This window comes from Pelobates fuscus, chromosome 4 (genome assembly GCF_036172605.1).
Source record: "Pelobates fuscus isolate aPelFus1 chromosome 4, aPelFus1.pri, whole genome shotgun sequence".
In the NCBI taxonomy this organism is placed as follows: domain Eukaryota; kingdom Metazoa; phylum Chordata; class Amphibia; order Anura; family Pelobatidae; genus Pelobates; species Pelobates fuscus.
In genome coordinates this window covers 133,842,191-133,856,455 of record NC_086320.1, presented here as the reverse complement: position 1 = coordinate 133,856,455, position 14,265 = coordinate 133,842,191, and the positions used below count along the sequence as shown (strand labels likewise).

The 14,265-nt window shown below is 40.7% G+C and overlaps 1 protein-coding gene across 1 annotated transcript in view; it reads right to left on the bottom strand.

Moving 5' to 3' along the window:
• Positions 1 to 5,002: 5,002 nt before the first annotated feature.
• The window catches only part of SOCS6 (suppressor of cytokine signaling 6), a 34,606-nt gene continuing 25,343 nt past the window's right edge, over positions 5,003 to 14,265 (bottom strand). Inside the window, exon 2 of the mRNA XM_063451615.1 lies at positions 5,003 to 7,107. Within this exon, the coding sequence (XP_063307685.1) occupies positions 5,379 to 6,983 (1,605 nt within the window). The 5' untranslated portion in view covers positions 6,984 to 7,107 and the 3' untranslated portion in view covers positions 5,003 to 5,378. The remainder of the gene's footprint in view (positions 7,108 to 14,265) is intronic.

Below are 14,265 nucleotides of genomic sequence, written 5' to 3'. Positions count from 1 at the left end.
GTCTTTTCAGAGAAAATGCAGTGTTTACATTACAGCCTAGTGATAATGTCACTGTCCACTCCTTTGATGGCTGTTAGAGATCCTTCCTGGGTCATGGCTGCCTACAATGCATCCAAACATTCAGTGTCTACACCCACTGCATGCAGGCACTGAACTTTCCTCAGAGATTCATGGATTCAATTCATCTCTATGAAGAGATGTTGATTGGCCAGGGCTGTGTTTGAATCATCCTGGCTCTGCCTCTTTGTCAGTCTCAGCCAATCCTATGGGGAAGCATTGTGATTGGATCAGACTACCACTTCTGATGATGTCAGCAGGCTGCTTGTTTTTCTGAGTCAAACAGCATGCAGAGTTACAGCTTCAAGCTTGAATACAGTAAGATTTTGCTATATTTATGAAGGCATGAGAGGCCCAAGGGGGCTAGATGGTGGTTTTAACACTATAGAGTCAGGGTCAGATTTAGCTAAAATGGACACTATAGGCACCCAGACCACTTCTGCTCATTGAAGTGGTCTGGGTGCACTGTCCCTGTCAGTTTAATCCTGCAATGGCAATTATTGCAGTTTTTGATAAACTGCAATTATTACCTTGCAGGGTTAACTCCACCTGTAGTGGCTATCTACAAGACAGCCACTAGAGGGACTTCCAGGACGTTAGTTGTGGTCTCATAACTGACATTGGACGTCCTCACCGTCTGTATGAGGACATCCAGCATCAGCTAAAACCCCATGCACGGTTTCAATGCTTTCCTAAGGGTTATCCTAATGTGATTACAGAGTTGATAAATCACTTTTGTTTCTGTTTATGCAGCCCTAGCCACACCTCCATTGGTTGGTGATTGACGCAGCCAGCATGAAAAATTGGTTTTATTTTCAATCCGATGATAACTTCTTTTAGACATTGGTATCTTTTGCCCTGTGAATTAAACTTTAATCCCACACACAGGAATCTTTTTTTAAACAGAGCACAATATAAGAAATTCCAAGTTAAAAAGAATTTTAGGAAATATAAAGGAAATATAAAGGAAGTTTAAACTTTACATCTCTCTTTCAGAGAAGTGTTTAGGAAGGCTGTTCAAATCACATGCCGGAAGGTGTTAAGGTGTATGAACAAAGTGATTTAACTCCTAAACGGCAGAGAATTGAGCAGTGAGACAGCAGTGGCATGAACTATATGCCAGGACAGCTCTACTAAGCGAAAGTTGTTTTTTTGTGCTTATTGCATGTCTCTAAATAGGAAATTGACTTTATATTATCACTTTAGTAAATAACTGCTATATTGTAAGCTATATGAGCAGGTTTTTCACGATTCTCTTTTACGGTAATCCAACTAACCTTGTTGCAGCTACTTGTTTGCTAGTCCGTCTATTGTATGATGCTGCAGAATTAGTGGGCTGGCTTTGTATGATGGGACTGAAGGAGCCGTCTTTTCCATTTTAACCTTACGCAATGACCCATCTACACACTAGCAAATATGCCATCTTTCATAATCACTCACTTTTAGCGTACTTCACGAAAGTGAGTAGCCAGAGTGAATTTTACAGTTCACATTTGTATTGAACAGGAAAAATTCTCCAAGTTAGCTATGCGTTCAGTTTGAATATTTTGGCCATACATTTGAAATACTTTTTGAATTCACTTTGAATTCCTGACAGTTCTCGCATTAGTGAAAAACTCTACGTGCCTTTAAATAATTTAGTAATCAGCGAGGCTTTTTCCTATCTCGTTTTGAGGTTGTTCAACAAACAAGCCAATCTAAAACACTGTTTAAAAGTGAAAATGTTTCGAGTTGAAAATACTTGCTTCTAATTGATTTCAGCACACGAAAACAAGAATATGACATTTAAAACTATCAATTAGCTCTCAGCCCTGAGACATAACCCATTTATGATGATGTAAGGTATGAGTATAGAGTACAGGAATGATGATTCACTGTAAGCCTTGTTTCTTTATTGTCTGTGTATAGTTTGCATGAAGTGAAGGTTACATTGTTGTTCTTTTGAATGTTTTTACTTTTGTGGTTATGCTCACTCAAGCCAGGATTTCACATAAATGTTTTAACATTACTGACAATTTGTGTTTTTGGTTTGTGATACTTTCCACCCAGAAAAGCTGATTCCTCTACCCGTGAAGGCAGCCCACAAACACTGTGCACCTCATATTTGCTGCAATACATGTTCTGTAATCTATGTAGAAGGTTAACTAAAAAAGGATTTCCAATGCCTTTTGGAGAGAGCCCATAAATCATATACATGCCTGCTATTTCTGCATGGTACCTCCTGGCATGTAAAAAATAAATACATAGCTGATGGGCTGTCGGGAGTTTTCCAACAACCCATCAGTTATCCAATCAGTGCCACATTGGGATGATCTACCTGTACCTACAGAAGAGTAGAGTTTGCAGGCAAATGAAGACGGGGACAGTGTGAAAGAAATATAACTGACCTGTCACACGATCCTGATTTTGTGCCACTCAGTCGCTGAGTGAGCCACACAAAATTACTCAACAAGAACTTAGTGACCTAATTTGAGACCTTGATCTAGCGAAAGACACAGCAGATCTTCTAGGATCAAGGAAACAACAATGAAATCTTTTACAAACTAATGTCAATGTGTGTGTACCGGAGTGGGTAGCAAAAATTATTGCGGCCATATTTTAAAAAGGAAAATAACCTTGATGTTGGCTTTAATGTCAATGGTTTGAAAACAGCTTTGAATTGTGGAGCACAACCCACAGAAATAAAGGCTATTCATAGACTTCTTAAAGCTTAGTTTAAATGCCAAATTGTAGCACAATGACAATTTTCTTCCTACAATTCCTTTAGGCCATGATGTACTTCTGGAAGTAATTACATACAAAGACCACCCGTGGCAGATCTGTGGAGATCTGGAGATGACTGCAATATTGCAGTTGAGCTACATCAAGTATATACATTCATAGGCACTCACATTCACATATATTATACAAAGACACATACAGACATTCACCTATACAAACATTCCTATAAAGACACAGGCTAGTTTAATTATTCACCCCTCCAACTCTGCTGCTCTCTATGTCAAATAACAAAACAATACATACAAGAAGGGGAAAATCATTTTAAGTTCATGATTTTGTGCTGAGCAGGTTTTTAACTACTGACATTTTGCTGCTGATGTTTAAAGGACCACTCTAGTGCCAGGAAAACACTCGTTTTCCTGGCACTAGAGTGCCTTGAGGGTGCCCCCACCCTCAGGGACCCATTCCCGCCGGGCTCTGGGGGGAGGAAGGGGTTAAACTTACCTCTTTCTCCAGCGCCGGGCGGGGAGCTTTCCTCCTCCTCTCCTTCTTCCTTGCGACGTCATCGACTGAATGCGCATGCTGGATGCTGGATTAACCCTCAGTATAAACATAGTTTCTCTGAAACTGCTATGTTTATAAAAAAAAAAAGGGTTAATCCTAGAGGGACCTGGCACCCAGACCACCTCATTAAGCTGAAGTGGTCTGGGTGCCTAGGGTGGTCCTTTAATGCCACTGGATATTTAGGGGGGGAAAGTGTCCATTTAATATTTTGTCAATAACATGTACCATTGAGTCAAGCATTTACATGAGGACTCTTAGCTTTTAGAACTTATTCATGTGTACCGGAGTGGGTTTATGGGTGAGAATTAATATTTTCAGGGTTATTAACTAAAATAAGAATTTAAAGTGAAATACAAATTAAAGGTCAAAATAGATGAACTGGAAAAAATCTCCAAGTGAGCTATGCTTTCCTTTTGGCTACCCTGGTCTTACATTTGAAATTCACTTTAGTAAATAACTGTGTAAACCGAAATCCCAAATTCTCAGTCCCATGAAAGTGTAAGATTTATGTGCCAAATAGAAGCATACACAGTCCTATTGTACGATAGGGATTAAATCCAACGCTGTTGAAACACCATTCCATGTAGGCGGTAGTGTAATGGAGATGACTGTTTATGGTTTGCTTTTATCAGTGTTGAGAAGGGAGAGGATGTAGTCAGAAGCTGCCCCTGGCAAGGAGTGGGCTGCCTCTGCACCATGCCGTAGCAAATAAAGTCTTTCCCAATCCGCTTACATGTCTTACCGTTGCATTGAGCCAAATTGCTATAAGACTGTGGTGCTGTATCACTTCTACCATTTTTTGTCAGACAGGATATCTCATACAAGTGCTAGGGAGTGAGGAAAGCTTTCTCTGCTGCTGCATCACGCAGAGAGAGTCTGTTTTTCTTATAGCATTACAAACGATACTTCAGAAATCCAACTCATCTCCTTTCTCACCGACAGTGGCGAGCAGCAAGGGGATGGGGAATAATTATACAAGTGTGCAGGTCAAAAGAATTAATCTAATTTTTCTTTCACCATGGCAACCTTGATGTGCAAGCTCAGTATCAATATAGGATTGATCATCTTCTTAAAACAAGCAACTTTATAACACTTTTTCTACAAACTGAAATTTAACTATTAAAAATTAAAATTAAATATTTAGGAAAAGAATGTCATTCAGTTTTCTGGCAAAAAAATACAAAGACATATTTTAATCTCAATTACATTTTTGTTTTCTTGTACAAAAAAAAACATTAACTTGAGCGTCACAATTTTTTGTTGCTTTCCTTCCCGCCTTCTTTCTAGTTTTATTACAATTACAACCTAGGATCCTGTTCGTATTCAGCTGTAATAGTGCTCCACGGAATAGTAATGTATTTTTCAATACAATTTATACGCACACGTGCTGTGAGATGTGCTTACAATAAACCACATATAATATGAATATTATATGGGGTCTGGATTATTCTTGGCAATCAACCACTTCATTTCAAACACATCTGCCTTAATAAAGAGATTCCTTTAATGGTTTGCCCTCCTTTCTTAACAGAATTTACAAGGAGCATGGATTAGCTTTTCAAATCGATATGCTAAACCATAAAACATGTTATATCTAAACTTTGTATAAAAATAGAAGTCTAATATTGTATTGTAAAAACAAAACATAAGAGAACAGGTAAAAGATCCAATCTATAGGTTTAATTTAATGTCAGCGGTGGTTAAGAACACATGAAATATGTGCTTTTAAATGCATAATAGTCACAGTGGATAGCAGCTAAGAACATGAAAAAATAGGAAAATCTAATATTTCACATTGTGATTATTATTTTTTTTCAATGCTGTAAAAAAGATGATGGTGATTTCACACATCAAAAAAAATGGACAGTTTACTTTTAAAACAAAAATGAAAAGAATAATGCATTGCACTCATTTATCTAAACAAAATATATTGGTATGGCAGCAAAATATTCTGAGAGTGATGAAAAGTTTGTAAACGGTATTTCAATTAATTTTTTCTAGTTCCCAAAAGTGCAAGTTGCAAAATTTCCTCAAGTTCAGTAGTGCTTTTCCTGTAAATAATCCTTCATTTTATTTGGCAAAGGCAGTTTCTGAATCAGGTCTATTCTTGTGTACTGACGGATTACAAAACGGCACAAGTACTGCAAGGATCTCACTTGCATAAACCTTGACACCGGATTTGTCAGTCTAACAGGGTATGTTGCAGATCCTGGAACCCGGGATCTAGAATAGCAAAATGCTCCATTTTCAGAGTCCCTTATGGAATGTTCAATTAAGTCCACTATAGAGGTATGCCCTTCCACATCCGGCTGTTCATAAAAGCTAAACCTACCATTAGAGTGTTCTATTCTAGTGTGAAGAGTTTTGCTGTGAGAGCGAAAACTTAGGCTCAACAGATAACGGTCATCAGAACTGTCTCGAACCAGAAAAGAGCCATCTGGCACATTAGCCAGTTTTTCTTCTGCCTCCCAGCGTGTTATGGGTCCCCAGTACCAGCCTTGTTTGGCAAGTTTTTTAAGTTCTTCTGTGAGGCTTGTGACTACCATGTGTCCACTGCTTTGCACTGAATCATAAACTCTGCTTACACCAGGAGCGGTACTGGGATCAAAATTCAAATGGCAACGCATGTTTTCTGCCATGTGTACATCTGTGCTATTAAGTCCTGCAAAGGTCCTTTGGATTTGATTATTCTGGGCTGGAGGTAGTAATGGTGAAAGTGGAGGGACTTCATTGTGATTAACCCTAGAGTTCTGAAAAAGAACTCCACTGGTGCTATGTGACAGACCATTAACACCTTGGTCCACAAAGATGTCCGGTGCCACTACTACATCCTGGGCCACCTGACTTTCTTCTTCAAGAAAACTATTACTTCCAATTTGAGAAGATGTAGCAGAAACTTCCATTGGGGAAGAGCTGTCCAAACAGAAAGTACGAGATCCTTCCAAAGGATACATTCCCTCATCTAAAGGCACAGTATACTGAATATAGTCCTGAGGCATAAGTCCTATAACTACAGGCACATGTTCATTAATATGTAGATGTAAATCTCCATTTTGAGATTCTGTACTTTTCAATGCATTGCTTTGTTCCTGAAATACATTGTCAGATTGCAGCTCATGAAAGTCCTTTCTAACTCCATTCAGTGCTGGGCTTGGACTGGAGGAGTGTACCAATGCTTTCACTTTCACTTCCATTTTTATGCAAGTATCTTCAGAATTGGTTGGTCGCAGGGGCCATGGAGTTGGACTGTAGTGGTGGGTACGGAGGGATGTTGATCTTAAAGGCCTTTGAGCTCTTACATCTTTAAGTGTTATAGGTGCAGAAGAAGAAGAAAAAGTATCATCTTCAGCAGAATTATTGGATGTACCGCCCTTTCCTTTTTGTTTTTGCTTAGCAGATAGGCGTCTTTTTAAAGTGCCCATTAAGCTTTCACTTTTCGGTCTATTTTTGCCCCCCTTTTCATCCTCATTGTTTATTTCACATCCTGTCAACTCTTTGCCATAGCAGCTGCCAAACAAGGAGTCATCTTTCACAAAATTATTTGTCATTGATGGCTGTGGTACCATTACAAAGTCATTTTCTTCTTTGCTTTTATTCAAGTTAAAAGACTTGCGAAAAGTCTTTAGACTTATTTTCTTCATTATGGCAAATAATCGAACCCTGTTTGTTTTGGACTCTTCCGCTGGATTAGTCCTAGCACGCTGCCATAAATCACACCTCCATTTCTCTGTGTATATGGCGTCATTTAGCTTCTACAACCATCACCTATAAAAAATAAAGTAAGAAAACCATTAATTTAGAAGAAAAATTATATTCATATCTGTGAAGTAATATTAGATTTATAATTAGTCTATCTGGCAATGACCTGCAACAACTTTAGGATAGTAGTGGAACATTCATTTTGAAGCTTTTCAGCAGCTTTACCACCGGGACCTATTATAAGTTTAAAAAATACCAGCATGTTTGTTTATTCAAGCAGATCAGATTTTTCCCACTAGAGTGGGTACATTAGATGTTAATGCATGTGGTGCAATGCAGAAAGAAGATTTAGGTCAGATTAAGATAAACATTAATCTTTAAAAATAAACTTGTATATCATATTAGCATGAATTTTAGTTAATGCTTTGTTAAAAAAATTAAAAGAAAATAACGTATATATAAACATTCTCCGAAATACAAGGTGGACTACTTTGCAGGGGGCAAATTGTAGTGACTTCGTTCAGGGCAAACAGACCAATATGAAAAGCAAAACTCTGTTGACTGCTTCAGATTTTTTTTTCTTCAACTTGACAATTGTTATTGCATTTTTTTGTGGGGTACAGAAAGGGATAGGGGATAAAGAAAGGCAATGGGGGTTACACATCCTTCAATCGCTTCCTTGGGGACCTAAACCCTCCTTATCACGAGTAAAACATGCAAAGAAGTGTACACTCCAGTAAAACCTATATACCACACACTAGACCAGGGGTAGGCAACCTTTTAGCAGCACTGTGCCGATATAGGATTGTGATGTCCTGTAGCGTGCCGGTCCTATTTTTTTTTATAAATCGAGGTGGGTGTGCTGCCGTATTCTGCTTGTGTTTGTACTGTAATTGCTTTGTATCATTGTATTTGTGCGTATATATGCAGGGCTGTCTTTAATAATTACTGGACCCTGGGCAAAGCATTTGCTTAGGGCCCCCTGGACCTTGTCCCCCCCTTCCCAGGCATGCAATCACGTCCTACACCTCAACACAGTGGTGGACCTAAAGTAGAGAGATGCAAGAATTCTTGGCGGTCTCCCTGTTGCACGGGTGATTAAAAGGTAGATCCCCATCTGTCGTGCAACTCCAGAAATGCATTGACAGCTGGGGCTCTACCATTTACTCATGTTTGCAGGTCTGTATTTAGCACTAAGCAGTTTTTGTGTGTTTTTGTGGAATATGTTTGTATGTGGTGTTGGCGTGATTGCAAGCACACACACACACAGAGACATACTGACATACACACAGACATGCTGTCATACAAACATACTGACACACACACACAGATATACTGACACAGATATATTGACACATAAATAGACATGCTGACATACAAACATATTGACACACACACAGATATACTGACACACACACAGACATACTGACACATACACATGCTGACACACAAACATACTGACACACACAGATATGACACACACACACACTGACAGACATACTGACACAGACATACGCTTTAAAACTCACCCTCCAGTTTCCTACCTTTCCTGTTGGTGGCTGAAGGCGTTGGGAGTTGGGGTCTAGAGCTCGTGGCCAGCCCCCCTCCAATCTGCCTACTCTTCTTTCCTGCGCGCTCCTCTCTTTGTGGGAGGAAGTGATGCGTGGCCGTCACTTCCTCCCAGCCTGCTGCCGAAAAGCAAGGGGCCCGCTCGCGCTGTTAAAGCACCTCAGCGTGTGCCGGGTCCCTGCTGACCTTTGTGCATGGGCCACCCGGTGGGCCTCCTTAGTGTGCAGATTACCAGCCAGAGGGTTAGAAATAGTTGAGGCCAGCAGGGCTCACGGTGCAGCTGCCCAGTTTGCCCCGCGTTAAAGAAGGCCCTGCGTATATGAGCTATTATATTGTTTATGTTCATGAGTAGTTTATGGTATTGTGTATGATACATATGAATGTAAGCTGTGTATGGGTGCTGCTTGTGGTATTGTGTGTGTGTGGATGGATATGTGAAAGTGTGCGTTTGGTAGTGTGTGGGGGCTGTTTGGGGTATTGCATGTGGGGTTGTGTGCATGTATGTGGATTGTTAGTGGTGTTTCGTTTGTGCGGATTGTGTGTATGTTTGTGTGTGGGCTGTCCGTATTATTTGTATGAGGGGAGGATTATTCTGCATTTCTGTGTATATCTAGCAGTGTGGGTGGCTTCCCTGGGTTCCAGTAGGGACAAGTCTGGCCAGGTACATGTCAAGGACAGAAGCTGCAACAGCAACTGCGAGCTGCTCTACTGCAGTGTGGCTTCCTATTCACAAGTGCTGGGAGGAAGTGATCTGAGATCACTTCCTCTACGTGCTGCAATGCATAAATTGAGGATTGTCCTTCACCACCTTTTCGGATTAGCAGATATCTGAAGTTTTACTGGGACTCCTGATAGGCCAGAGCCTGTTTGACTCTAGCAGCCTTGAGTGCCGTGCAAAGACACCTCGAGTGCCGTGCATGGCACTAGTGCCGTAGGTTGCCTACCCCTGCACTAGACCTTTAGCCTAATTTGTTTACTTTATACCATTCTTCTGGGTACATACTCATGAAAATTAGGTAATTAGTAGGGTCTTGGCTTCAGGATATGGCTCATGAGAAGAAGCTAATTTGGTCTCTCTCACCCGAGAGGACTCACAAATGTTATACAGACCTATCCTACAAATGTGTGATTTGAGCTTCGCTCCCATGAGCGGTGTTTCATGTTGTGTTAACGCCCCATGTGCTTCTATAACTATGTACAAAACAGAAAAAAGGATAGAAGACTTGCTGAACTTGAATTTGAAGTGCACTCCCTGGTGTTACACCTTTAATTTCAGAAGGACAAAGTACAACAAACGTTTCAGGCAATAGCCCTTTATTAATGCTAATGTCGTAAAGTGAGAATAAGGCACATACCAACGTATATACAAGTTACAGTGCTAACAATAATATCTGTGCTGCCCCCATAATAAGAAGTAAATTGATATCAGCTGTGCAGAGTCTTCCTGCATCTGGTCGACATCCCTGAGTCTCCATTGACTTCTGTTGCGTGTGATGTCATCACGCACTGTTGCTAAGCAACATGTAAACAAACAATTGTTTTCAGGCAACCTAGCAACATAAACAGCTCCAATAGAAGTGGTATATTTGCAAATAACAGTCAAATAACTAGTAGATTCTTTGCTTTATCCATAGTGTGTCTATTACCACTTAAAGGGAGAGAGAGGATGCAGCAATTAGATGGTATATAGCTACTACAGCTGAGGCTAATATATAAAAACAAATACCAACACCTATATATACAGTGATATTCACAAATAAACAAATGTAAATAGAAAAAGGACACCCTCATCTAAACAGAGGGTTTGCAGCATGCCTATGAAGATGGAATAATATATCTATATATCAACAAATATACATATAAAGTGATATACATATAGAGAGTGACTCTTTGGCTAGAAAATGTAATAGCAAATAGTAATAATAAATACCCAGCTCCAGGACAGATCCTGTTTTCCTGGCACTGTAGAATCCTGGAGTGACCTCTCCCTCTGGCCCCCCATCGCTGAAGAGGTTGAAACCGCATCAGACACTTATCTGAATCCAGTGCCAATGTCCCTCAGTGCTGGGTCAGGCTCCGCCCATGCTCCTCCCCCACCGACAGACCTAATGCACATGTGCAACAATGGCCACGTGCGCATTAGACCTCCCCAAATGAAAGCATTATTCAATGCTTTCCTACGGGGATTCCGCTGACGCTGGAAGTCCTTATGCATAGCATGAGGACATCCAGCGTCGTTTAGACGACCAAAAGCCGTATAAGAAAGCGGAGGACTTAACCCTGCAAGATTATAGCAGTTTATGCCCAGGGTTAAGGGTGATGGGAGTTGGCATCCAGACCACTTTAATAAACTGAAGTGGTCTGGGTGCCTACAGTGTCCCTTTAAATATATATTAATTTTTTCCTCCTGTGGCTCTTTACCATGCAATGCTAACAGGGCCCTGGATTGAGGCACCTGCGACAGTGCACAGCAAAAGGTGTAAATATATTTGGGAGTCCAGGCCAACTCCTTCGGCATGTTCTCCTGTAGCTACAGCTTAAAGTGACACTACAGTAACCAAAACAACTTTAGGTTAATGAAGCAGTTTTTGTGTATAGATCATGCCTCTGAGGTTTCACTGCTCAACACACTGCCATTTAAGTGTTAAATCACTTTTGTTTTGGTGCATGCAACCCTAGCCACATATCTTCTGGCTGTGACTGGCACAGCCTGCATGTAAACAAAATAGTTTCATTTACAATCAGATGTAACATACTTTAAATGTTGTCATATCCTGCTCTGTAAATTGAACTTTAATTGCATACAGGAGGCTCCTGCAGGGTCTAACAAGCTCCTGCAGGGTCTAACAGAGCAGGAGATAAGACATCCTAAATTAAACAGAAGAGCAATAAAGTAAGCGCAAACATGAGATGACTCTTTACAGGAAGTCTTTACGAAGACTGTGCAAGTAAACAAAGTGATTTTACTCTTAATTGGCAGAGCATTGAACAGTGAGACTGCAGGGGTATGACCTATACACCAAAACTGCTTCATTAAGCTGAAGCTGCTTTGGTGACTAGTGCCCTTTTAACCATTTCGCTGTCACTATGCGAATACGGAAGTGGATTAGTCATCCCACTGTGGGTGATAATTATAGGCTCAGTATATAATTATAGGCTCAGAGTCAGTGTTAATTTTGGTAGCAAAATTCAATTACCGTATATACTCGAGTATAAGCCGACCCGAATATAAGCCGAGGCCCCTAATTTTACCCCAAAAAACTGGGAAAACTTATTGACTCGAGTATAAGACTAGGGTGGGAAATGCAGCAGCTGCTGGTAAATTTCTAAATAAAATTAGATCCTTAAAAAATTATATTAATTGAATATTTATTTAGGGTGTGTATATAATGAATGCAGTGTGTGTGTATGAGAATGCAGTGTGTGTGTATGAGAATGCAGTGTGTGTGTATGAGAATGCAGTGTGTGTGTATGAGAATGCAGTGTGTGTATGAGAATGCAGTGTGTGTGTATGAGAATGCAGTGTGTGTGTATGAATGCAGTGTGTGTGTATGAGAATGCTGTGTATGAGTGCAGTGTGTGTGTATGAGTGCAGTGTGTGTGTATGAGTGCAGTGTGTGTGTATGAGTGCAGTGTGTGTGTGTATGAATGCAGTGTGTGTGTGTGTATGAATGCAGTGTGTGTGTGTGTATGAATGCAGTGTGTGTGTGTATGAATGCAGTGTGTGTGTGTATGAATGCAGTGTGTGTGTGTATGAATGCAGTGTGTGTGTGTATGAATGCAGTGTGTGTGTATGAATGCAGTGTGTGTGTGTATGAATGCAGTGTGTGTGTATGAATGCAGTGTGTGTGTATGAATGCAGTGTGTGTGTGTATGAATGCAGTGTGTGTGTGTATGAGTGCAGTGTGTGTGTATGAATGCAGTGTGTGTGTATGAATGCAGTGTGTGTGTATGAATGCTGTGTGTGTGTATGAATGCTGTGTGTATGAGTGAAGTGTGTGTGTATGAGTGCAGTGTGTATGAGTGCAGTGTGTGTGTGTATGAGTGCAGTGTGTGTGTGTATGAGTGCAGTGTGTGTGTGTATGAGTGCAGTGTGTGTGTGTATGAGTGCAGTGTGTGTGTATGAGTGCAGTGTGTGTGTGTATGAGTGCAGTGTGTGTGTATGAGTGCAGTGTGTGTGTATGAATGCTGTGTGTGTGTATGAATGCTGTGTGTGTGTATGAATGCTGTGTGTATGGGTGCAGTGTGTGTGTATGAGAATGCTGTGTGTATGAGAATGCTGTGTGTATGAGAATGCTGTGTGTATGAGAATGCTGTGTGTATGAGTGCTGTGTGTGTAGGAATGCAGTGTGTGTGTAGGAATGCAGTGTGTGTGTAGGAATGCAGTGTGTGTGTAGGAATGCAGTGTGTGTGTAGGAATGCAGTGTGTGTGCAGGAATGCAGTGTGTGTGCAGGAATGCAGTGTGTGTGCAGGAATGCAGTGTGTGTGCAGGAATGCAGTGTGTGTGTATGAGTGCAGTGTGTGTATGTGTGTGTGTAATGCAGAGTGTGATGCAGAGCCTTGGTGGGGGGTGGGCATTTTTATTTTTTAATTATTATTTTAATATTTTTTTTGTTTCATTACATGTTTTTATTATTATTATTTTTTTTATTTTATTATTATTTTTTATTTTATTATTATTTTTATTTTATTTTATTTTTTTTATTATTATTAATATTTATAAAATTTTTCGTCCCCCCTCCCTGCTTGCTAGCTGGCCAGGGAGGGGGGCTCTCCTTCCCTGGTGGTCCAGTGGATGGGCACTGTGTAGGAGGGGGCTGTGGGGGCTGCAGAGAGATGTTACTTACCTTTCCTGCAGCTCCTGTCAGCTCTCTCCTCCTCCACCGGTCCGTTCAGCACCTCGGTCAGCTCCCAGAAGAGCTGAACGGACCGGCGGAGGAGGAGAGAGCTGACAGGAGCTGCAGGAAAGGTAAGTAACATCTCTCTGCAGCCCCCACAGCCCCCAGTCTGTATTATGGCAATGTAAATTGCCATAATACAGACTCTGACTCGAGTATAAGCCGAGTTGGGGTTTTTCAGCACAAAAAATGTGCTGAAAAACTCGGCTTATACTCGAGTATATACGGTAAGTTTTAGACATAGTCTTTGACTAAAAAGAAATTTTAGTTTTAGTCTTAGTCTTATTTTAGTCGACTAAATCTAAAAAATGTTAGTCAACTAAATGACTGAATGATATGATTTGTCAAAAATCTGCATTCCATGCTTACAACACGATCAATTTAGAGAGGTTTAATTTTAAAATTCAGCCTCAAAAGTAAAAGGTCCACTATAGTCACCAAGACCACTTCAGCTCAATGAAGTGGTCTGGGTGCCAGGTCCCCCAGGTTTTAACCCTGCATGTTTACATTGAAGGGTTAATCCAGCCTCTTCCTGACAGCCGCTAGAGGCACTTCCCCTACGATCAATTAGAATATCGTATTGAGCACACAGAACGTTCATAGGAAAGCACTGAGAAATGCGTTCCTATGGGCGTTTTTAATGCGCGAGATGGAGGAGATGTCACCATCACTGGGGGAGCCTGGAGCTAGATAAAGGTAAGCGCCTGAAGGGGTTTTAACCCCTTCAGCCCAGTGGGAGGTGGGCCTAAGGATTAT